Source organism: Chinchilla lanigera, unplaced genomic scaffold (assembly GCF_000276665.1).
Source record: "Chinchilla lanigera isolate Chin_1 unplaced genomic scaffold, ChiLan1.0 scaffold00018, whole genome shotgun sequence".
NCBI classification, from domain to species: domain Eukaryota; kingdom Metazoa; phylum Chordata; class Mammalia; order Rodentia; family Chinchillidae; genus Chinchilla; species Chinchilla lanigera.
In genome coordinates, this window is record NW_004955419.1 from 16940264 (window position 1) to 16964748 (window position 24485).

General features: G+C 44.1%; 1 protein-coding gene across 1 annotated transcript in view; it reads right to left on the bottom strand.

Annotated features, from left to right (window-relative positions):
* Positions 1–2: 2 nt before the first annotated feature.
* LOC102017879 (A-kinase anchor protein 2) overlaps positions 3–24485 on the bottom strand; it is a gene marked incomplete at its 5' end in the record, with an annotated part of 466044 nt that continues 441561 nt past the window's right edge. The window contains 3 exon segments of the mRNA XM_005382747.2: positions 3–1817; positions 6612–6650; positions 12304–12482. Coding sequence (XP_005382804.2) covers positions 1719–1817; positions 6612–6650; positions 12304–12482 — 317 coding nt within the window. The 3' untranslated portion in view covers positions 3–1718.

The following is a 24485-nucleotide window of genomic DNA, read 5'->3' on the forward strand; positions in this document are numbered from 1 at the left end:
TTTTTTTTTTTTTTTTTTTGATTTTTTTTCTTTTTGTTTTGTTTATCTCATGGCCAGAAATTGAACATTTTTCTCATTGAGAAATGTAGGGCACCCAGTAAGTGAATGCCCTTACCATATTGCTTTAAATGACAGAAAGAGTACAGCCGGCGTCTTCTATAGGCTACTAAGCAAGAGTACAAAGTATGGGAATAAATAGGATACATTCCTAAGTGTCCATTACAAAACCGCTCAAAACTCTGCAACTGTGACTCATGCGAATACCATGTTAGGTCAATTTAATATTACAAATACTGCATCAGCTCGGTGCTTCTATATCCCTTTTCATAAAAAAGAAATTCTCACTCACTCCTAAAGCTGGCAAACAGCTTTGGAGGAAATAACTGTACACCCAGGTGCCATGGTCAATCTGGAAATCTAACAACACACACACACACACACACACACACACACACACCCTTGTGAACATACACTACACAAATGCACAAAGGTGTACACATATATACCCCATCTTTAGGATCTATAACTGATTCCAAGCCTGCACTGAAAATTCTATAATTTTCTCTTTATCACCCTGAAAAACACTGGTTGCTCAGCAAAAATAATCTCTCTTACGTCCTTGTTTCCCTGCTTTACCCGCCCTTCCTTTTTATTTCCCTCCTTTCATGACCGTAATGTTTCCTTTCTGATTGATTCAAAACCACCTGTCTTTCTCCCTATTACCTCTAAGGCCCACTTTATAATACAAAATAGCTATAAACACCTTTTTATTTCTTATCATCTACCTCTCTAAGTCAGAGTTTGCCCTTTTTTCAATTATTGCCACTCTAAAAATACTCCTACTGTCTTGAACAAAGCAGTTCAATGTGTACAGATTTTATCCACGTGTATGTACCCCATCCCATCATAAAAATAGTTGTTGCCCGCTAAATATAGTTTTCATATGAAGAAACATAACTGTGAAAATGTGTTCTCCTAAGCTGCAGATCAGTCAACAGTATAAGCAGACAAGATTCTAAAGCTACAATAATCCATTTGGTTCGGCTTTCTTTCCCGCTTTCTTAACCCCTATTGCAGAGTAGATTGTATCTGCAATGTGAAGAAATATTGTCTTAAAAACACAGGTTTTGTATACTGCAATCATTGATTGTTTCCAATTAAAAATAAGTGTCAGAGAAACCGAATCACAGCTGCCTCTTTTGGACAACTACGGAGAAAAACACCACTGATTTTATGGCTGCTGGAAAAAAGAATGTAGTCAACCTCTGATGTCATGAGCAAAGACTGGGAAGCTGGTTCAGAGAAATATGCTATGCGGTGTAGACCACACAGCCTACCGCTCTCTGAATGGCTCTGTCACTACGGTGTTTCCCCACCGGCCGGTAAGGCTGGGCCCGGCTCTGCCTACGGCAACTGTGTTGCTTTGCTTGTATTGACTTTGCTCTTTTGGATGGAATGTGGACTAATCCAAACCCAGAGTCTGCTTTGAGTCCCATAGAAAGCTTTTCTCTTAGGACTCCTGGGTCTCAGAGTTTGATGGGTGGACTTTCTTTTCACTTTATTTTTCATCATTGTGTATTGCAGCCTCTGGTCTACATAAGAAGATTGCTGAGTTTGTATGCACTTTAATAAATAGTCCATTAAAATGCTTTGATTTGATCATTTCTTGGTTTCTTGGTATCCCAAGCACCAAAGAAGCTTCCTGGGCCGAAGGACATTTATTCGTTGTTGTCTTCCTCCTGGTTGGCGTAGATTCCTGCCTCCCAGCGCAAGGCCAGTGCGCTCTTTCTTCGGTTTACTCGTGTGGCCTCAAGGACCTAAACAGAGAGGGGGAAAAGTTATACAGAGTTCGTGGATGTCAATCACACACGCACGCCAACTTCCTGTTTCTTTTTTTTTTTTTTCCTTCCTTCCTTCTACAGCACCTACATGAGAAGGAAGCAGGAAAATATCTGGTAGTACTAGGGGTGGCGGGCTGAGCAGGAGAGACAGGTAAAAGAGGGATACGGAACTCTGGGTATGCATTTATTTCAAAGCCCAAATTCATTCCCTGCCTGGCTCTTCGTTTCCAGTGTAGAGGTGTTTTGTTTTTGTTTCGTGTTACTGAGGATTGCATCCCCAGCCCTTCCTTTATGTTTTATTTCGAGACATGCTCTCGCTAACCAAATTTCCCAGTCTGGGCTCAAACTTGAAATCCTGCTTCAGCCTCTCAGGGTACTAGGAGTTCAGGTATGCGCCACCATGCCCAGCTGTGAGATTTAATTCTTACACAGTATTCTGCGAGCGTTTTTTGAACGAGACTTGGATCTATGTCAGGTTGGCTTCCCCCGCCACCTCGTGGTGGTGCTGGTATTCCCTGTACGTTGTGCTTGCTGCACAAGTGCTCAGATGAAACAGATCACTACATGCTATCCAGGACTGTGCTGTTCAACAGAAATCTCCGAGATGAGTCCATGCCATCCACTACGGCAGTCACTATGCGCATGTGGCTACTGAGCGCCTCAAATGGGGCCATATGGCTGAGAGACTAAGTATTTAATTTCATTTAATTTTAACTTAGTTATGTTTAAATGGCCCCATTTGGCTAGTGACTATCATATTGTACAGCAGAGCTACAGATCCTCTTAGTCTTTTTCTAAACAAGCAGATCAGGAAGCAATCAGTAACTAGCGGACCAGCGTGGATTCAATCCACCAAGCTTTGTGCATCTGCATACGCTGTGATATTTATATGGCAAAAATCTACTTCGGTATAATTAAACACAAAGTCATTAAGTGGAAAAAATAGCTTTTCAGGTCAATAAAAAGCAACCTCACATTTTGGTGTAACTTCAGGGCCATGTCTGTGAAAATTAAAGCTTGGAACACCACGGGAAAGAGGCTCTAGGTGGGGCCTCCCTCTGTTCCTTAGACTGGTCTGTAAGCTCCTAAGTGGGGACTTGGCTCCTCTGTTCCAGCTTTAGTTTGATTAAGATGAGATCCCGATGAATGACACTGAGGTGGCCATCGCATGAGAAATGGTTCTAGTGATGATGCCGCAGGAGAGCAAGCCCGTGTGCGCTGACCAAGTGCTCCGGCGTTAGCTTAGCATGTCTCACTTCTGATTTTAAAGAAAAGTCCAGTACAGCCGGCACAGCTTGATTTTCCAAACCTTTTCCAAAGGCCTTGCTTCAGCTAAAAATACTTATTTAAGCAAGGGGCAGTGATACTGGCAACTCCAGAGGAGCAGGGAGGGGCAGGTCACAGCACAGAGGGGAGGATGGGTGTGAGCAGATTCTGGCAGAAAGGACTGGGGTTCCATCTCAGCATCCTCCCCTGTGCCTTTGTTAATGAGTGGACTATCAAGAGCGGCAGTGTGCCTTCCTCCTCAGCGGGGACAGCTGGACCTGAGCTGGAGGAGGCACCGGGTTATGTCTGCCGAGTGCATGTGCGTTATTAGGCACCTAAGCCACATCATCAGGCGGTTTGCGTATCGGCACACCACGGTCACTGAATGTCTAAGCATAACACACCAGTCAGAAATGCGTGTAGCTAAATGAAGGATTTTTCTGCCCAGCGGGTAGGGGCATGGAACTGAGAAACAGCGCTGGACTGTACTTGTAAGGGCTTTACATTTTATTTTTTGTTTCTTTGTTTGTCTGCATGTCTGCCTGTCTGCCTGTTTATTTTGAGATAAGGTCTCACTGTGTAGCCCAGGCTGGCCTTCACCTCACGGTCCTCCTGCCTCCCAAGTGCTAGGACCACAGGTCTGAGCCACCATGCTCAGCTCCTAGCTTCAGTTGTGTCCCTTGTTGTCTATCTTGTATTTCAAGATTCTTCATCAACAAATTGGGAACTGTACCTGCGCTACTTTACATGCTTTTTCAGGAGGCGGTGTATCCTCTGATGTCCAGGCAGGTTTAAGTTTAAAGCCTAGTGATTATGTGATCTTGGAAAAGTCACCTACTCTGTGCCTCAGTATCCCCACATAAAATAATAAAAACAATAGCACAGGGTTGGCCTGAGGAATATATGAAATAATGTACATAAAGTACTGAGTATAGTTCCAAGTGCACAGTACATTATCAATTATTTGTATCATGTGAAAGGATTTTTAAACCATGCACTAGAATACAAGGCATTTTAATGGACACTCTATGTTGTGTAAAGCGGTCATCTGTTTGCCTTTTAGACTGTATATACAAACAGAAAATTTTCTATGAAAGCTGAAAATACATCTAATGTTCTGTAAAAAAAAAACTAGTCCCCATCCTTTTCAAACATCCCTTGCCTTATTATTTAAAATGTGTTTTTTTTTTGTTTTTTTTTTTTTGTTTTTTTTCCGGCACCGGGAATCAAACTCATGACCTTGTGCTTGCCAGGCAGGAGCTGTGCCACTGAGCTAAATCCCCAGCCCCTTTAAATTCTGTTTTAATGCTCAGTCGTCTTGAGCAAATTTAGTTCGATCTACTCTTCAGAGGGCTGTGTTGCAACTCGTCTGTCTGTTCACCTTACAGATATTGACTGGGTTCCTGGCAAATGTCAGGCCCATTGCTTCATGTTGCAGATAGAACAGTCCCTGTCCTCATGGGGCTTAGTCACAAAATATCTAATGGGCAGAAAAATAGTATTTCTAATGATGGAAACCTTTAGCATAGCTAAAGGTTTCAACATCTAATAGTCGAAAGCCCAAACAATTCACTTATTGTACCCATAATAAGCTCCTTTCTTAATTCATTTCCACTAACTTGTATGGCCACTTATGATCCTGAATTTCTGATCACATCTACAGTTCCCTCATGATGGCATAGGTAAAAAAATAAATGAATCTCTATTGAAACAGTGTAACTTTGGTAACCGAGGTATGTTCATGCCTTATTAACAAAAATTAATAATCAACAGCTCAAATCTATAGCTAAGTGTAATTATTTTGCTAAATAGTGAAATATATTTAAAATACATATGCTGTAGGTTGGTACAAATAATTTTTTTTTTGTTTTTTGTTTTTTTGTTTTGTTTTGTTTTGCTTTTTTCCGTACCGGGGATCAAACTCAAGACCTTGCGCTGGCCAGGCAGGCGCTGTGCCACTCAGCTAAATCCCCAGCCCTGGTACAAACAATTTGAAGAGTCTTTTACATTAGCCACTGACTGTGATGATGTCCAAGCCCTATACCCAGTTCCACTCTAGGGAGAGAAATTGTTCTATTGATGAATAAAGAGACATACAAGAACATTCACTGAAACATTGTTTGTCATGACAAATAATAACAACAACAACAACAGTGAAAGCATGGAAACAACCTATGTTTCCATCAATAGGACAGTGAATAAATGGTCATATATCCATTCAGTGGAATACTATACACCAATTATCATAAGTGTACTAGAGCCCTCTTAACAAGGGCATATCTAAAAAATAAGGCAGACAGAATAAAGAACAGAGGCTACTATAAGATGACTTACCAATACACAGTAAATGGTTATAAAACATGCAAAGATGTAAAGTGTTGTTTCTGTATACTTCAATACGTGATACAAAAACATGCATGGAAATGGGCACCGAGGTCAAAAACGGTTACCTCAGGGTACAGAAAATGTGTGACAAAGACAGAGAAGTGCAAACTGGGAGAAGGAACGAGAGGGCTTGAACTGCATTTGCAGCATTCACTTCTTCTGAAAATATTAAGTAGTATTATAAAAATGGGCAAAGCTGGCGAGGTGGATTTCATTGTCTCATTATATTACCAAAAACGTGACATGCCAGCTCCATGATGTCGGGAAATGTGTTTTGTTGGCTGCTGTGCTCTAGGATCCTGGAACAGTGCCTAACACACAATGGAGTTTTGCTCTTGTATTAGCTGTATACTTCCGGTAAGTCTTTTAAAAGAAAACCAAAACAGCATAGAAATGAAAAGTGTGTGCTTTCTCATAGGTAATTGAAATCTGTGTACAAGGGAGCTGTAGGAGAAGGAAAACAGGCTTCTAGGGAGATCATTGCTTAAGAAAGTTTCCAGGACAAAAATACAGGTTTCAAGACTGGAGGGACTCGGGAGGCTGCAGCAGGAAGATCATAGCGAGTTCGAAGCCAGCCTGAACTACATAGCAAGACCCTGTCTCAAAAACACCAGGAAAAAAAAAAAAGACTGGAGGGAGGGGCTCTGAGATGGTTTGCATTTGGAATAACTCATCCTGAATCCATGGGACGGAGCTCTGTGCATTTGTGTTAAGGTAGTAAAGGACTGGTCAGAATCCACAGCTCAGCCTGCATGTTCTGCACTGTTTTCAAACCAGACCAGAGCATAAGTGTTATCAATGTGTAAAGGACCTGAAGGAATCCCTGCAGCCCATCGGCTGTGCCCTGTAGTTCAAACATGTTCCAGATCCATGTATGGGCAAACTCTTCTCCAAGTCCACCTCACCACACAGCAAACGCAGCACTGTGTCTCGTTGCTGGGGGACTCCAACATTCCGAGGAAGTCCCCCAGTTCGGAAGAGTCAGGAAGAAATACACACGGAGACAAGCCATTGTTTTCCTTGCCATTCGCATTGAACACATCAGGAAATGGCAAACCATGACAGCATGCACCTGGATCAAGCATGCATTCAGACCAAGACAAACAAGTTGAAAAGTACCTCGGAAGTCACCTTGCAAGACAGTAACTTAGAGGTGTACTGGCAGAGAGGGAAAAGACCAGGGTTAGTACACGGCAGAGACACGCTCACGGAACACCCCCAGCTGGCAACCAGCACCGCACAGGGGTGGGCAGAAGTGGAAAGGGCTACAGGAGACCATTACACACCCACACCAAGACTTGCTCCATCTGATATTTATTGAAAAGTCTGTATCTCCCAGAACAAGCAGATACCCTGCAATTCCTTCATAAAAATATCAGATAAGCCATACTTTGTTAATTCCAGATGCTGCTTTCATTTTCTGCACTTGGAATTAACAAGATTCCTTCCCCTCTGTGTACCACAAGCTGCTCACAACAAGGTTCTTGGCAGCCTTTCTGGATTTGCTGAACTCTCCAGAGAATCAGCCTTTTCTCATTCTGTGGGCCTCTCTGAAACTTAAAGCCATCTTGCAGCCCATTGTGCCTTTAAAGGAAGACTTTAATCATAGACAGGAGCTGGCTTGAGTGCAAGATTTGTGAAAGCAGATGTTCTGGACCTGACCTAAGGATGCCCTGAAGAGCCCTACAGACGCCCGTGTCCAAACCTAGGGGTCTGAAAATGTTCCCAGGAGTGGGGTGGTCTGTTGATGATCATATAGGATAAGTTTCTGTGGAAAACTAAATCTTCCACAGGAAAGCACAGGAAAAAGTGGCCCAACTATGGGACATGAAACAGCAGGTCCAGTTGGGGGTGGCTGCCAGCAGAACTATTGCTAACCACTTTGTATTAGGACTGCTTAGGACAGTGTAGGCATTGCTCAGTTATGGACACTTGTCGTCCCAGGCTGCTTGGATGGGCTCACACATCTGTGATCATCAACTACTACTTCTATGTAGCACTTAAAAAATATAGTTCTGTAGTGATCAGGCTACTGGCTGGGCCTGATGAGTTTGGGGTGCTCTGCTCCTTTGCACTTTCCCTTTGGTGTGATGAGAACCCAAGAGAGAACTGGCAACTCAGAGCATCGCTGATGGGAGCTGAGCTTCCTGAAGAGCCTGGACAGCAAAGAGGCAGTGGGGGTTGATGCCTTCATTTATGCACCCAGTGAGACGTCCTAAGCATCACTACATGTCCTCCCCTGGAGCAAAATGTGATGCAGGGATTCTTGCAGAATCACTAAGCACCAGCCCCCAGCTCTGACATAAGCCAGGTGAGTGCTGAGCTTTCTCTTCTGAAGGCAGGCAAAAGGGATGAAAGAACTCTCAATGTTTAGGTGTCAGAAAGAAAGAGAAGAGAGGAGATGAAGGAAGGGAGAAAGAGAGGGGAGGGAGAGAGAGAGAAAGGAGAGGGAGGAGTAGAGAGGAAAGAGGCCTACTGAGAGTAGATCCTGTGCTAGAAGGGGCTGAGCACCCAGGAGGCTGTGATTTGGATTCAGGCCAGCTCCCCTGCCGCTGAGGAAGGGGAAGCAGCCTGATCGAAAGCATCACTGATTGGTGACCCCTCATCTTCACCTTCTGAGGCTCAGGTCAGGTTGGGGTAACAACTGGCCAGAAGCATACTGTTCACCTAAATACCAAACGCATGCAACTCGTAGAGGACTGATGCATCAGGGTTTCCTATAGGGCTTCTTGGCATCTCGAGGAAAACCATCCAAGTCGCCCATCACTTGGGTCCTCTAGTCCAAATGTCTTCCAGGTCTGTGGGCAAGGTCTTCTCCGCCTTCAACACCAAGCCAATTCCTTTGCAGGACACGGAAAAGACCTTCAGGAAAGTATGACTTATCGGTCTGTTATGACTTGCATGACTGATCAGAGACGGCGTTAGACCCAGATAAGGGGAATTCCCACATAAGATAATATTTCTAAATAAGAAAAGCCCACAGTAAAAGTAGGGTTACTACATCTGTGCAGTGCACAAGGGCACCAAGTTCACGGGATGAATGGTGCTCAAGCCCAGCTCAAGCCAACTGTGAGGCTGATGCAGGGCTGCATCCTCCCAGAGGACAAAGGTGCCTTTTTTCTAACCCATACAGAGGTTCTGTAAAGGGTGGTAATTAGCCCCTGGCAAGGGTGGAGAAAGCAACTCTCCTTTTTCAAAAATTAGCCAAGGACTCCATTAATAAGTGGGTAGAAGCCTCGAGCTGGAGATACTCACTGGTGACCACACAGAGCAAGGCAGCGGGGCCAGGTCCAGTGAACACTTTGATCGCTGCGGGGAGCACCCTGCTCGGGTTCCGAGCTAGCAGTAAGTATGGTCCAGGGGTGGGGGAGGGGGTGGCTTTGGGAAATAGCTCTTATCATTGACCTGTTTTCACCAACTGCAAAATGAGCAGAACATCCACAGATACGTCCTTATCGTCCACATAGTGACTCCTGGGTGCACATTCCAAGAGAGTTGTGGTTTCATTTTACATCCTCTGTCATTTGCAGGGCCCTTCAGTAACTACTTTGCCTCCAGCAGGAGAGAAAGGCAGCTTAGGATGGGGCAAAGACCACCAAATGCTGCGCAGCTTCACTCACATCGTGCCCTGAACAGGATTTCGTGAGCCAGGGGCCTTCTGGTCTGGCCTGTATACGATTTTTCATAAAGTGAGAAAAGTGAAGAGAGCAGGACCCTGAGCTGTAGACAGGACTCCAAAAAATTCAGTGGTCTCAAGCTGATTTAATGCAAGGATCAGCTTTTCTCAGTGTTTTGGCACAAGTTTCTCAGCAAATCTAGCCCTGGCTTCACCTGGGTTCCTTTTCTTTTTCTGCCCTTCATACTCATGGATATCACTGTCTGATGCACCCCATTATTTACACATCCCAACTGTCTTGCACTCATCTGTCTTCTCCTTGCGAGGCATAGCAAAGGAGAATTCTTTTCATTCAACTTGCAAGACTCATGCTATTGGCCATTGTGTTCTCTCTTGCGTGGTAGCTCACCCTCTCACTGTAGATGTACTTTTTTTCCTACATTTATTTGGCCCAAACTCACTGTGGAGAGCCTGTTTCTTTTCCTACCTTTAATAAAAGTTGGATACCATTGTGCTTTCTTTAGGCAAGGGCTCTGATCCTGATCCATAGGAGTCTTAGGGGTAGTTTCTAATCTCTGAAAAGGCATGCAAAAGTGTTGCCCAGGCACTTACTGGAAGGAATGTTGGCAGGTGGGGTGTCAGGGGTGATGCTGTGTGACGCTGAGGTACCAGCATGGCCCACGTGATGCTCTTAGGGAAGGTGGAGAATCTAAGAAAGCACATGATGCCCTGAGATGGTGTATGTGACTGCAGCAAGGAGAGCAGAATTACTTTACCTTTAGGGCAATTATCTCTAGCTTCTAGGAATAAGGATGGGGAAGCCAGTAATACAATCCTTTCATATAAGGGACAATTGAAGAAAAATGGAGAAGGAACCATAGGGGAAAGGAAGTTTGTTCATCCCTATAGGTAAACTTGACTACATTTTCCAGTGATTGTCACAGATACAATAGAAAAGATCCTGCATGTTAGGACAAGGAGACAAGCTAACAGGTGGTTCTGAGGTGAAGTCTGGCTGATGATCACAGAGTTGCTTCAGAAGCAACATATTTTTTGAGGTTGAGTCTCTGAAAAAAGGAGGTAGTGGATTTAGTAGATTGAATAGTTTTTGTTCTTTCTTTCTTCCTTTCTTTTGCAGAACTGAGGACTGAACCCAGGGCCTTCACACTGAGCTAAATCCCCAATCCTTTTTCCATTTCTTCTTTTGAGGCAGTGTCTCACTAAGTCATTAGGTCATCCAGGTTGGGAATGAACTTGGCAGTTCTCCTGCCTCAGCCTGCCAGGGTGCTAGGGTTACATGTGTGTGGCACCTAAGAATTTTCAACAACAAACTTGGTTCTGCTTACTGTAATGTCAGGAACAGTTAAACACTTGGCTCCAATCCAAGACCCAGAGATAGTAACTGCTCAATTAGTGAGTGGGTTTCTACCTTATCTGAAATGTCTCTTGCTTTAGACAAACTAGAAGCAGGAAGTCACCTCTTCACAGTTATTCACATACTGACTCCACAGAGCTTCATTAATGCAAAGGGGAAACACAAACTGCCCGACAATTGTTTAGGGGGCAGTGTGAGTATTGCACTCTAGATGTGCGAGGCGTCCAGTCCTCTGCCTATGAACCGACTAAGAGCTGGCTCTTCCCTTTTGGGTACCATATTTTTTTTCCCTAATAGCTGCATTCTACCACAAAAGGCATAGACAAGAGACACACAGAGTGTGCTCAGAAAACCTTCATAGGATCACAACTCAGGGCTCAGCTTGTTCTTTCCCATCCATGCCAGAATGGGAAGAATCCACTCAGCTACCTTCCAGAAAAGCAGCTAATGGATTAGTGGGAGGGAAAAGGGAACACACTCACAGCACTGCACTGCAAAATGACCACAGATAAATGAACATAGCTAAAGGTGAGCTTTATACCAAGAAGGGGCTAGCTAGGGTGACTAAGTGGGTAGGACATGTCTTGCAGCTCAGGAAGCATAGCAGCACTTCATTCTTAATGCCCAGAGGAAATATCTACGGCAGCCAAAGAGGGCCAGGCTCTGTCCCACTGTGAAACACAGAGAACCGACCGGAAGTCCTCCAGCCTTGCATGGCAGCCATGCCACTCCTCTGCGCAGCCTGGGATAAAGTCAGGGACAGACGGGAGCTGCCTAGCGAGCTGGCAGGCTGCTCTTTGCATGCTCGCTTTCTTCGTTTCTTTACTGCCACATGTGTTGAAAACAAATAGCAGTGTCTGGCTTTGACTCTAGAGATTCATTGCTTATCCAGCCAGGATATGAAAGGCAGCATAGTCCTACTATGAAGTGTTCAAGTTTAAGGCAACCAGCTAGTTTACCGAACAAAGGAGGAAACGGTTAAGGGTGAAAGGAGACACTGTTCATAATTACACCAGACCACAGGCCTAAACCAGGACCTGTCCTGGATAAATGGGGCCGTTGCCCAATCCAAACTATTTGTGCCCTGAGTGTACCTGGGGGAAGGGAGGGGTCACTTTGATCAGTGCTATGAGACTGATGCCAGAGGCTCTCAGGTGCCGGTATGAAATCCTGTGACTGACCCCAGGCTACTACGGACCATGTACAGGAACTCCAAAGTCTCTTACTGGACAAAGAAACCACAGAGCAGATGATGCCTTCCTAGTTCATGTGATAGCCACTGGAAAGTGCTGGGGTTTAGGGGTAGCTATGCGGTTTTTAACTGTCATTTCGGATGACTCTTTCCTTCCAAACTACATGCATGGGCTTGGAAACGGTCCAAAACACACTTAGCCTTCTGAGCACTGTGTAACATTTATAATGATTGCCACAGAGTAGACATTGAAGGAGCAGCATTTCATTGTTCTCCAGAAACATAAATTCTCTACAAAGCAAGCCTGAGGAAGCTTCCTGGCCTTCATTCTTGGCTGCCTTTGCATGGGGTCTTTCTGTCCGCCAAACTTCTTATGTACCAGCCTTGCCAGCGGGCTCCAGCTATACTAGGCAGCAAAAGGACCAGTTCATTGCATGGTCAACAGTGCCGAGAAGCAAGGCAGAAACCCAAACCCAACTCCAGGCACATTAAATCCCACATTTGAAAATTGGTTTTGAACCCATGATGCTGGCCAGACAACTGCACACATCCATCCCTGGACTGGAATACCACTAGCCACACAGACAGGCACCTTCAGAGCATTGCAAGGAAAGGAGGAAACACTTACACTACTATCATCCATTCTCTCGCGCCTTTTAGATTTGTGTGTCTCATAGTCTTCCATGAGGGTCTGCATCAGATTCTTGGGCCGCTGCGTTCCTGCAGCCTCTTCGGGGGCTAAGTCAGGCTGCGAGCCGGGGCCTTCAGTTGTGGGGGATGGAGGAGGTTTGACTTTCTCTATTTTCCCTGAAACAACACGAAGAGAACACCCTTTCTAAGCTTTGTCTGCTCATGACTGCTTTTGGAAAGAAGAGAAAACTGGCGCCAAAAAAACAAAAAAAGCAACTTCTGACATCAAAGTGGTTCCAGAATGATGGGTAGGCATTGACTATTTTATAAGGAAACAAAGCCCTTAGGGAAAATGCACAGTCATCCAACAAAGACCTCAAAGACACTGGTTCCAAAAAGTCAGTTAGATCAAACAAGCCTGGCAGGCACTTTGTGCATATGTATCAGACAGACAGTGGCTCCAGTTGTCTTAGAGACACATATTCTATCATAGCGCAGAGAATTCAACTGTCAGAGGAGAGGGCGCCTTGGAGCCTTAGAGACCCACTTGTTACTGACTAGGCAACCTGAGATTCCACAAAGAGAATTCTGTGCTGAACAGAAGTCACCAGAGCCAGGGATGGTACCTAGCCTTCCCAGCTTCCTCCGTCCTCTGCTACAGGCGGCCAATTGTCAGCTGACCTGTCCAGGATTTCTGCATGGACAACACAGTATTGCGAAACCTTTGAATAAGAGTGAGGCTTGTTTTTCTCAGGTCACCCGGTCTTATATTCACCAGTTTCATTCATTTTCCTTACCTGGTAGAGTCCTGAAGGCATCTGAGTTTGAGGTCTTCCCAGATCTTAAGAAACAAATACCAACAAAAGCAGGAGAAAAGTGTGTCCCAGAGGTGGAACAGCATGAGTTTAGCTCTTGAGATGCCCTTCAGGAATTCTTAGGATGAGGAGAAGAAGCCCATGGTTAATTAGACAGTGGTGAGGGGACACGGGGCGTTATTGCTAAGAGCATCTATATCCTTCCCTTTTGGGAGTGCTTGGCCCTGGCTTCAGGCCTATCAAGGGGGGTGGGGTTAGTACCACAGAGACCCAAAGGCACCTCTGGGAAGGGGCAGTCGTGATGATTTTTCTGACTACACCCTTTGTAAGTGACATAGCTGGAGTCTGCAATAAGAAATGCAGAGAAACAATGCAAAATAAATGGATCCACTCAGTGCCTAGAGACTTGGACACTGCCACGGGGGGCTCCAGTCTCACTTGATCCATTTCAGTTCCAACCTGAAGGAGACTTATGTTTCTTGTCTTATACGGCTCACGTGGCCTCTGCCTGACACAGCAGGAATCACAAGCGAAGCCCAGAGTCAGTGCCTCTGTGTGGACGGCTGTTGCCTTATATTGGGTACAAGCACCTTCTGATAAGAGCTAGAAAGCCTGGGATTTAATTCTTGTTCTTCTACTAATTAACAGTAAATCATCATTTACTGTTTCACTTTAATCTTGGGCTGGTCAATTATATTCTCCAAGCTTTAACTTCCATAGGGTTTTTGGAACAAGTTGTCTTCGTGTCTGAATATTTTACTATTCTTTTTTTGAGACAAGGTCTCACTATGTAGTTCAGATTGACCTTGAACTCACTACATAGCCCAGGATGGCCTTGAACTTGCAGCAATACTCCTGCCTCAGCCTTCCAAGTGCTGGGATTACAGGTGTGCTCCACCACACTTGGCTAAGTTTTAGTATTTAGAACAGAAAGCATTCAACGAGTCTATCTACTGTTTAGTTGAGATCACAAAGAATAACATGACAGGGCTGGGGATTTAGCTCAGCGGCAAAGCGCCTGCCTGGCAAGCGCAAGGTCATGAGTTCGGTTCCTGGTACCGGAGAAAAACCAAAACCAAAAAAAAAAAAAAAAACAACAAAGAATAACATGGCTACAGGGTCAAAATGAACAATACTTCCCTGCGAATTCTTTATACCATTTTTGCAACACTTTTAAGAGCAGAACTTGACACCCAGTTGCCTGGCTGATTATCATCATTTTCCACTCGACCTCTCAAGTATCTATCTAGATCATCTCCCATCAGCTGCTCTTCTAGAAAGCAGAGTCTGAATGCCCTGCTTCTAGCTTCCCCACCTCACACGCATAACACTGGGCTTCCCAGTACTCTGTTTATGTGTCTGTGAAAGCCATTTTTGCATGCTAGCATTTCTGGTAATTATAGCACCTACTTTCTCAGTCAAACTATGAAATCATCTGAGAGCATTTCATCCTTTTAGGATTTCCCTTGTTTTATGTGGGTTTTGGCCCCTTAGAGTAGGGTCTTGTCCATTATGGTCACGGCTGGACCCCAACAGTAACTGTGGCCCAAGGCCAGAGGCAGGTGTTGGTGTGTGTTGGGTAAATCAATAAATGTGTTATAAAATATACATAGTGAACGCCTGCGGATTGGGACAGAATCCCTCACAGGGAATCTGGAGAAAGAGTCTAATATCTTCACCAAAGCACAAGAAATAAAATATCCTACGGCTACAAAACCACAGACTCAATGGCTTCGCAGTAGTAACATGGCATTTCATTTGGAGCCTCAATGTCATTTCATCCTTACAACGACCTTGTGATATATTTAAGGTGGACATTGTGACACCTGAAAATGGCTTAGACCATGTAGGCTCAGATGCTAATTTCATCCCAAGTTACATTGGATAGTAACCAGAATTAGTCTGGAGCACAAACCCAGGGTCGATCATGACTAAATGATAGGTTGGGATATACACTGAAAGAGAGTTATAAAAACCATAAAAAGTTACTATAGAGAAGTGGTCAGCCATGAAACACTAAGGACATTCCATGCGAGACAGGGTCACACGCAATCCTGCCTCAGCTTCCCGAGTGCTGAGTATTACAGGCATGTACCATCATGCCCAGATGATCTGTTTATTCTTTGCTCTGGCAAAAAAAACCCAAAAAACCAAAAAAACATCCCTTGAGCAAGAGTTACCAGTGACAGCCGCCAGAGGTCATAGGACAAAGACTGCAGTAGCTGCCGCCAAAGGGAAGGTGGTTTTGAGGCTTTTAGAAGAGGCTTCAGATAACCAAGTCCGTGTCAGAGCCTCAGGGAGGTCACAGGCACTGTACCGCATCCTGGACTTCTGACCATCGATCTGGTCAGTATCAGGAAAGCTAGCTTAGCCAGGGCCCTCCACCGGGCTCTGTAATCTCACACCGTCCTGATTCATGCACATGCTAGGATATCGTGTGCCAACTTAGACATCACACAGACAACCGAAAAGCAGGAGTAGGATCTGGTCTGCACCCTCCTCTCAGGAGCTCCTGAGCTTGCCTCCCACGGTCCCCTCAGTTAGGAAAGTGAGAGACCTCCATGCTCCTTCCCCAGCAGTGGACGCTGCTGCAGACGCCACTACTGTTTGGGTCTCCAAGATCAGTACAGGAAGGTGAAGCCAATTGCCCGTGCTAGAGGTCTGGGAGGTCAATCAGATTTGTCTATGGCCCCATTCGACCTCTCAATTTTCCTTGGCCTAGAGGACACTCCCTGTTAGAACCCTCAAACAATGCTGGTTGTCTTTGGTGCTCATTTTCCTTTGCTCTTTTGTGCATTTCTCACAGAACCTCCTTAATAACAGCAGGTTCCACCCCCGCTTCCCCCAGGAACCCTTGCTCTCATATTCACGTATTCATGGTGAATGGTTCTACAGCTGATGATACCGTACAGCAGCCTTCATTTTCAATGATTAACGTCATGACCTCCGGTTTCTCACCTGGACCGAACACTCTCCAGAAGGACTCTCTTAAGGAACGGCAGTCACTGTCTCTGGCAAATTCATGAGCAGACCACGCAGTGTAGCCCTCAGGGCAGCCTTGCATCAGTTTAGGCTGAAAGCCTGAGCCTCATTTACAGTACAGGGAGAAGGAGCAATGCGACCTCTACTGCAGTCGTAAGGACACAACAGAACAAAGACTTCAGTAGGATGGGAAACATGGAGTTTGTTTCGTACACATGATTTTGTTCAAATTATTCCATCTAATTTTAGACTTTAGGTTCTGAAGGTACTTGAGGGTAAGCACTTTTACCTGGCTGGGTTAATTCCAAAGTAGTGTTTCCAAAATTGTGTCCTATTATCTTAGCAATGTGAGATAGCTCTCCATGCTGCAAACAAAGAGAACGAAATTGTACAAGAAAGTCTGGGGAATGCTTCATTAAACAAAGGTGCGGGGAGAACTATACCCATATCCAGAATAACTCTGGTTTTAGCACTACAATGATTATGGATCTCTACTGCAGGAATAGAAATGCAACACTTCTAAAATTTAGCTACCCAGAGAACCTCACTCCACGAAATTCCTAATATTGTCTCAAAGAAAACTGTGGAAAACACCATCCCCTAACATATTCGGGCTAACCAGTTCCCAGTTCTTCTGGCACAAGTTCAGCTGATAATTACATATGAACGTGAAGTTTATGTACAAGAAATTTCACCATGGCTTTTAAAAAATGATTACACTCAGACGTTTGCCTATAGGAAAATGGTTACATTAGTTATCTCTCATTCAGATGATAGAAATTACTTAGCCATTACATATTATGTTTTGGACTCTGAAATTTAGAGGACTAATTAAGGAAATAGGAAAATATTCAAAATAGATGAAGAGAAAAAGCAAGTCACAAAAGTGGACATCTTGTGAGGGTTTAGGAATGCACGCTCCAGGATGTAAGGGTGACCTGGCTGTGACATCTGTCACCCCACTGATCGCCAGGGTTGATTGGGCTGATCTGGCTGGTTAGGCAGGTGTCCCCTTCCTCCCTCACTGCTCCATCTGTGTCCCTCCCAAAGCTGCATGCTCTGTCGAAGAGGACGACCACCCCCGCTAGAGAAGGACCGTTCCTCAGTCAAAGGTATACGAGTAGCTGCGCTCCCCTGCTAGAACCTCCAAACAAGCTCTCAAGAATGCGTGCTCCAGAGCCAGAATGCACAAGTTCAAGGCCTAGTTCACCATTTACTGGCTTTGAGAACCATGTGCGGCATGTGGTAAAACTTTAATCAGTATCAGATGAACAGTATGTGATTGGCTGAATAATGGTGTCCCCAAGGATGTTCAACTCCTAATCCCCTCAACCAGTCACTATGTTGCCTTATGTGGCATGAAGAACTTCATGGATGATTAAGCTCAGGTAGTCAAGGTGGAAAGTCTATCCTGCATTCTCTACCCAAGTCTGATGCACTCACAGAAAGGAAGGATGAGAGAGACACAAACAGAGTTATCTAAAGATGCTACCCTGCTGGCTTTGGGGATGGAGGAAGGCATCATGGGCCATGGAGTGTAGGCAGCATGGAGAATGGAAAAGGAAAGGAAGTGAACACCTTGATTTTAGCCTCGTCTGAGTCTGCTCAGGCTGCCATGCAGCCAACATACCATACACCGTGTGACTTAAGCAACATTTATTTCCAGATAAAATTGCCACGTTTGGTTTCTAGTGAGAGGTCTCTTTCTGGCTTGCAAACAGCTGCCTTCTCACTGTGTCCTCACACAGTGGGGAGAGAGGAGGAGCTCTCTGGTGTCTCTCCTTACAAGGGCACTAATCCTATGATGAGGGCTCCACTCTCTCATACTTCATCCAGACCTGATAACCTCCCAGAGACCACACTTCCCAATACCAATTCCCCACACTAGAGCTTCAGCATGTGAATTTGGAGGGGACACAATTTGGTCCATGGCAGGCACACTTGTGACTTTCAGTTTCTAAAACTATACAATAATAAAGACAAGTATAAATCCAATAGGATCTCCCGCAGATATTTGTCCAGGAGGATAATCTAGAAAAATAAGTTGATATCCCTGGTTGAGCAGGTTGAGGAGTCACTTTTATTTTTATTTTCCAATTATTTCCTATAATAGGTACAAATTAATTTCAAATTATGAAACAACTCAACGGTCAGGGATATAGCTCAGTGGCACAAGTGCTTGCCTGGCAAGTGCAAGGTCATGAATTCAATACCAGGTACCAAAAAAAAAAAAAAAAAGAGAGAAAGAAACAACTCAAATTTTTAAATATAAATTAGCCCATGCTGAGAAAAGGGGATAAACCTGCTTGCTTGATTGAGCCTTATGTATTGGTATCTTTATTTTACAGGTCTTTCCACCTTCCCGGGGAGCACACACTCATGGAGCTCGGACATTTAAACACCCTCTGCTTATCTCACTGCAGCGGTGCCCACAAAATGTAGCATTGTGAGGCAGAGTAAGGTGTAGGGGAAGCGGCAGATTTCATTCCAAATTAGCCACTGCTGTCTCTCACTTTGCGCGGAAAAGAAAATCTGGAAGCATGAATTTGTGTTTCCTGTTTATTTATCAGAAATAACTAAATCACTTTCTGGCCCGGAGAAAGCTAGCCATGCCTTGGCTGAGCTCGGGGATTTCCCTCGGACATGTGTGGTAGGCTGTGTTGACGGGAAGCAGGCTAGGCAGAGAAAGAATCTGCGATTCCTCCCACCCAAGGAAACCCAAGAGAGGGCTGCCTGTCCTCAGAACACTGCTGTTGTCATCGCTGGCAGCCCAAAATCTTCCTTCTGCAGGGACACGTCTAACTTCTAGAAGGCCAAGAATCTGGATTCTTCAGTTTAGTTTCTTTTGTGGAAATCAAAAGTTTAGATTTGGGTGATTATTATACTCCATATACATGGATTCTGAGGTCTTCACTCAATGGCCTTTTGTTTCTACATTTCTGAAAGAAACAGAACAAGCCATTGCCCACTCCTATTTAAAAACCGAACCAAACTGAACAAAAACACCCACCAGGTGACATGCCTTGGCCCAGGCCTCCTTCAGTGACCTCCTTTCTTCACACAGCACTGGGGAGAGCCTGTGTACATCTAAAGTGATCACAAGTCCCCAGAAAGTGAGGCGCTCCCTTGCATGTTTAGTTGTCTCTCCAGCCTGTCAGAGGGAGCATCCTGCTCAGCAGCCCGAGGGCACCCACTTACGCTATTCCAACTGTGACCCACTCACCGCGAGCTGACCCCTTCCTTATTCTTTCACCTTTGCTTCTGAAGGCTTCAGGATGAAAGCGTGTGAAGTGAATCCTGAGATCATAAGCCTAGCTCAGGAATGAGAAATACCCCTCCCCAGTGAAACAAATCTGAGAAATTGCCAACTATGATAACTTCAAGGTAAGTTAGTGTGGGGATGTTTGTTGTTGTTTTGTTTTGGAAACCAGGGTCTCACTAAGTTGCCCAGGCTGGCCCCAGACTGGAGGCCCTCCTACCTTAGCATCCTGAATTAGCTGGGATTGTAAGTGAGCACCATTACTCCAAGCTAACTCAGGGTGTTTTCTAAGCTGCTGAGATGGGGTCTACCCTATGAGTACCATTGGAAGATGATGGAAATGCTAGAAGTAAAGTGCTCTGCTTTTCCAGGGAAAGCTCAGTTTAAGATTTTAAAAAAAGATTCAAAGTTAATTGAAAGAGTAAGCATGAAAGTCAGGGTGAGGGGCTGGGGATATAGCTCAATGGCATAAGCACCTGCCCAGCAAGCGCAAGGTCTTGAGTTCAATACCTGGTACTGCAAAAAAAAAAAAAAAAGTCAGGATGAAAAGCAAGATCCTATTAAGATCTTTTTTTATTAAACACATTTCTGCCAACGCAGTGGTCTTGGTTGTGCAAGGCTATCTCCCAAACAGAGGAGGGAAGCACTTTTATGGCATAATTTTATTGTCATCCAATAAACTTAAGCATGATTTTGTCACTCTGTTTTTTTAAATCATAGCTTAGTATTAAAAACTTATTCTTCAGCCAGGCATGGTGGCGCATGCCTGTAATCCCAGCACTTGGGAGGCTGAGGCAGGAGGATCATTGTGAGTTCCAGACCAGCCTGGGCTACAAAGTGAGCTCAAGGCCAGCCTGAAATGCATAGCTAGACCCTGCCTCAAAAAGACAAAAAAAAAAAACAACCCAAAAACTTATCCCTGAACCTAGGTTTTGTAAGAGAAATTTTAATTCTATAGAAGTCACTGAAAAACTAACTAGGAATAGAAAGTAATTTTATGATACATATTCTGTTATATATTTCAGATTCACAGCTGCTATGGGAGAATAACTCTTAAGTAATTCTGCTAATGCTTTCCAGGATTTTCACTAAAACCTGACAGCAATTGTAATAATACCAATAACCACTCTTATTAAAAATATTTTATGTACCACACACTGTCTAAAGTTTTTTTGTGTGTGTGAGGCTCATAGTATTTTATTCCCATTTTACTGGTGAGGAAACTGAGGCCTACAGAGGTAAGTATGCTAGTCACAGACTCAGCGAGTGATAAGTCCAGAACTTAACTCTAGATGTGAATCCAGGGAAGTAACTGTCACACTTAAGCAACTATTTCCTTGACCAGCTTTCTTACCCAAAGTGTGAATTTATATTTGACTAATGGGAAATGAAAGAGAGACTGGTTATACCCCTGGTGTTAGATACATACAAGTGTTTGGCAAACTTTAGTTTATTAAGGCTATGAGAAATAAAATATCATTGACAAACTACAAATGTATTCTTTGGGGTTCTTGTGTTCTGACCAGCATGCAGTACCTTCTCCACCTCCACTCCTACCCCAATCTTCCACCTCCTAAATAGAGGCTTATTCATAGAGATCAAATAGATCTGAAAGGCCAGCCTACTTGGGAAGTTCACAGTGAGTAGCTGGCTAGCAAGGGAAGCATTCATATCCTGCCCTGGCTCCAGCAGTCATAGGGGACATCCTGCCCCCAAGTCTGGCTTTGATTAGCTCCCTTTCTTACCAGGGATCTTACAAGAATTAGGCCCTTTGATTCACTTCCTCTTTGTTAGCCCAAGAGTATGTATTTTCTTTGTATGTGGCTGAGTCTGATTATTCTGAAGGCACTCTCATAACTTGGAGTATGGAGTAGCTATACAGAAGGAAGGACACATGCCATGGCCCCAGCAAGACATGGATGCCAGCAGGAGCCACCCCAGATCTACCAAAAAGGCCAGAACAATTAGCAGTAACGGCAGAACCTGCTTACATGGCAGAGAATTAATTTGATGGGGGGAGGGAGTCTGCTTTTTCCAAAGTCCTACTGCCCAAAAGCAAAAGCCTTCTTCTTCATCTCACAGAGGAAAGCCCCTGTCTTCTCAGGAGTAAGGCTGATAAAGAGGTTTGACCATGACAATTGCCCTTTTTAACCCTCTGAAGGTAGTTTCCAAAGGCAACCATGCATTTTTAAGAAGCCCTGTTTTCATTAATTTTTTGTTTTGTTTTGTTTTGCTTTTTCTCCGGTACCAGGAATCGAACTCACAACCTTGCACTTGCCAGGCAGGTGCAGTGCCACTGAGATAAATCCCCAGCACTCCCCCCACCCTTTTCATTATTTACCCTGATCTTTTTCCTAACACAGGTTCAGTGTAGGCTTTGCCGATAAATCCCTTTCCAAATGGTGTGTACTTTTTAAAGGTACATATTTGCTGGGTTCAAATAAGAGAATACAGGCAGGATCTTGGAAAGGAGAAGAGAACAGAAGGTAGTCATGATGCTCAGTGAGTAATACTTGACTAATTCTGTTGCCTTTGACCTCGCCATACCAAACACACTTGTGTTCAGTTGATGGAGTGAACATTCATCTTTGTCTGCCCTCAAATTGAGAAATTGACGCCTTGCTTGCATACCCAGTTCTTTCAAAGATTTCAGGGCATGAACCCATTTGAGGAATAAATGGCTGAGCTTCCTGGGAAAAGAACTTTCAGAAAGAACTCACAGAGCACTCACGGTAGACCATCTGCTTACAATCCAACAACTAACACGAAAACAGAAACTATTTCAAGAAGCAAAGCTAATCATGACCTAACGGAGTTTCAGGGGCACACTCAGAACGGGGAAGTGAAACCAGGATATCTAAGAATACACACAGGCACCAAGGGGAAAATGGTCTGCTGGCAACCCTAACATGAAAAGATATTTGAAACGGTCTTAAACTATAATTTCAATTTAAAAAAATGTTTGGATATTCCCTCTCCTCCCAGTTCTCTCCTCAAAGGGGTTTTACAGCAGTATGCGGGTTTCCCCTTTAACAGGCTCCTGCGCCTGCCACGGTGCGGCCTTATTCCCCACTTCTACGAACGGTCAGCAGAGGGCGCGCACGTGAAGAAGTTTTTAAGATGGCGGCATGTCTTCAGAAGGGCCTGCCTATAGAAAGAGATCAACCCAATTCTATGTAATGGACCCATTAAACCAAGAATGCTTTGGGGCCATCAATTCATGAGTGAAGGCAGGTCAGCTCAGAAATATGTAAAGAAAATTAGCTTTAGGAAAGCTCTCAGTGTTTTCCAGCTGACCACAGGGTAAACATGAATGATGTGGTTCTTTGCTGTCTGTCTCCATATCATCCTTTCTTTTGTTTAAATGTCATTTCACCTACTCTGGCCTTTTTTAAAGGCCTCAAGTACACTAAGTTCTCTGTTCCTTTTGCATCTCTCTAGGATTCCCCACTGGCACCACCATCCTCACATTCTCAGCCCAACTTCTCCTCCAGTTCACAGTTTTGATGGCAGTTTCCCAAGAAAAGAAGACTTTCTCTGTCCTATAAGTAAGATGGTCTTCCTATTCAGTGCTCCCGAGGGTCTCCATGTTTCTGCCATAAAACCGTCATGTTTATTAATATCATTTCACAGGGACTGGGCACTTGTTCATCCCTGTACAAACAAATGTCACTCAAATTCTAAGTGGAACCTCTTCCTTCAAAAATCACATAAGAACCAAGAAGGCAGAATTTCCAGATAATGGGTTTTTGAAAATGACTATACCATTTTCAAAAGAGAACTCCTATCATTTCATCTTTAATGGAGAAAAACACTACAAGCAAAAACAAATATCTTTCCAATACCCAGGAAATGGGCTCTATGTCTAGATATCAACGGGAAAAATTATGACATCATCTTTCTTATCACTTCTTCCTCTCAGTGGATATTTACCTCGAGGTATTAGGATTCCAGGATGTCACCAGCATGATTTCTACCAGAGAAGATGTCAGAAATTCTATTTTTTCATCACACAATATTAAATCATCAGTCTGAGTCACACAGCAAACCAGCTGAGTCACTTCTTCTGGCAGGAAATTCAAAGTAGTGCAGCAAGGACTTAGTAATATCTCATTCACAAAACCAAAGCTGCAGCCAGCAGTTCTGGCCCTGGCCATGAATTGTTCAGTTTGGCTGCCTCAGAGTAATGTGTCAGCTTCCTCCTTGATCATGAACTTGGAGGTTAGCTGGCCAAGCAATAAGCCAAAGGTTTCCAGGCATGGACAGAAAGAAAGTTTCAGCTTCTTTCTATCCTTGTCATACATCTGGGAATTCATGTCATCTCCTTTAAATGTTATACAGGAAAAAAATCATTCTTCTGGGTGGGATGAGGGAAAGGAGGACAGCACTGGCAAAGAGAGAAGTTCTGGGAAAATCGGTACCAGGTTGCGGGATGCCAGGAGAAAACACTGGGACCCTGGCTCCATGTAAGGCCCCTTAACCCTGGTGAATAAGGCAGACAGACAACAGCATGTAGGGAAAATAAGGGAAAGCATTAAAATGTCTTTATATTAGACTACTGCTTGTGTGCTAGAAGTAAATTGGGGGCAATACTATGAGGGATTCCATTAGGAAATACAGTGGAAAAAACAAAAATATCTTCTGCGATGATCTGAAAACATAATTTGAAGGCAATCAAATGAAAGCACTGGACAGACCCAAGCTGAGGGCATTCTATAAAACTGAGGATGATGGGGCACTGTATTACTAATTTACTCTCAAATGGTTCAGAATAAAAGCATATATATATTTTACATGGGAACTTTTCTATAGGCTTGAGATTGTTCCAAAATTTAAATCCTAATAATGAAGAATGACCTGTGTCACTGTAGATTTTATGGAAGCCATGTGTCAAAGATGGAATGAAGATCTGGATGGGCCAAGGTAAATTCCAACAATTAAGCTTTCAGGCAGCACTGCTTAAATTATCTCTAGGAAAGGAGTACAGTATGCTTTGCTCAAGGTTGGGGACACATTCTAAGAAATGCATTGTTAGGAAATTTCATCACTGTATAAACACCATAAAGTGCACTTACACACAGTGAGATGCCTCTGATGTCGGTAGGTGATTTAATCTTATAGGAC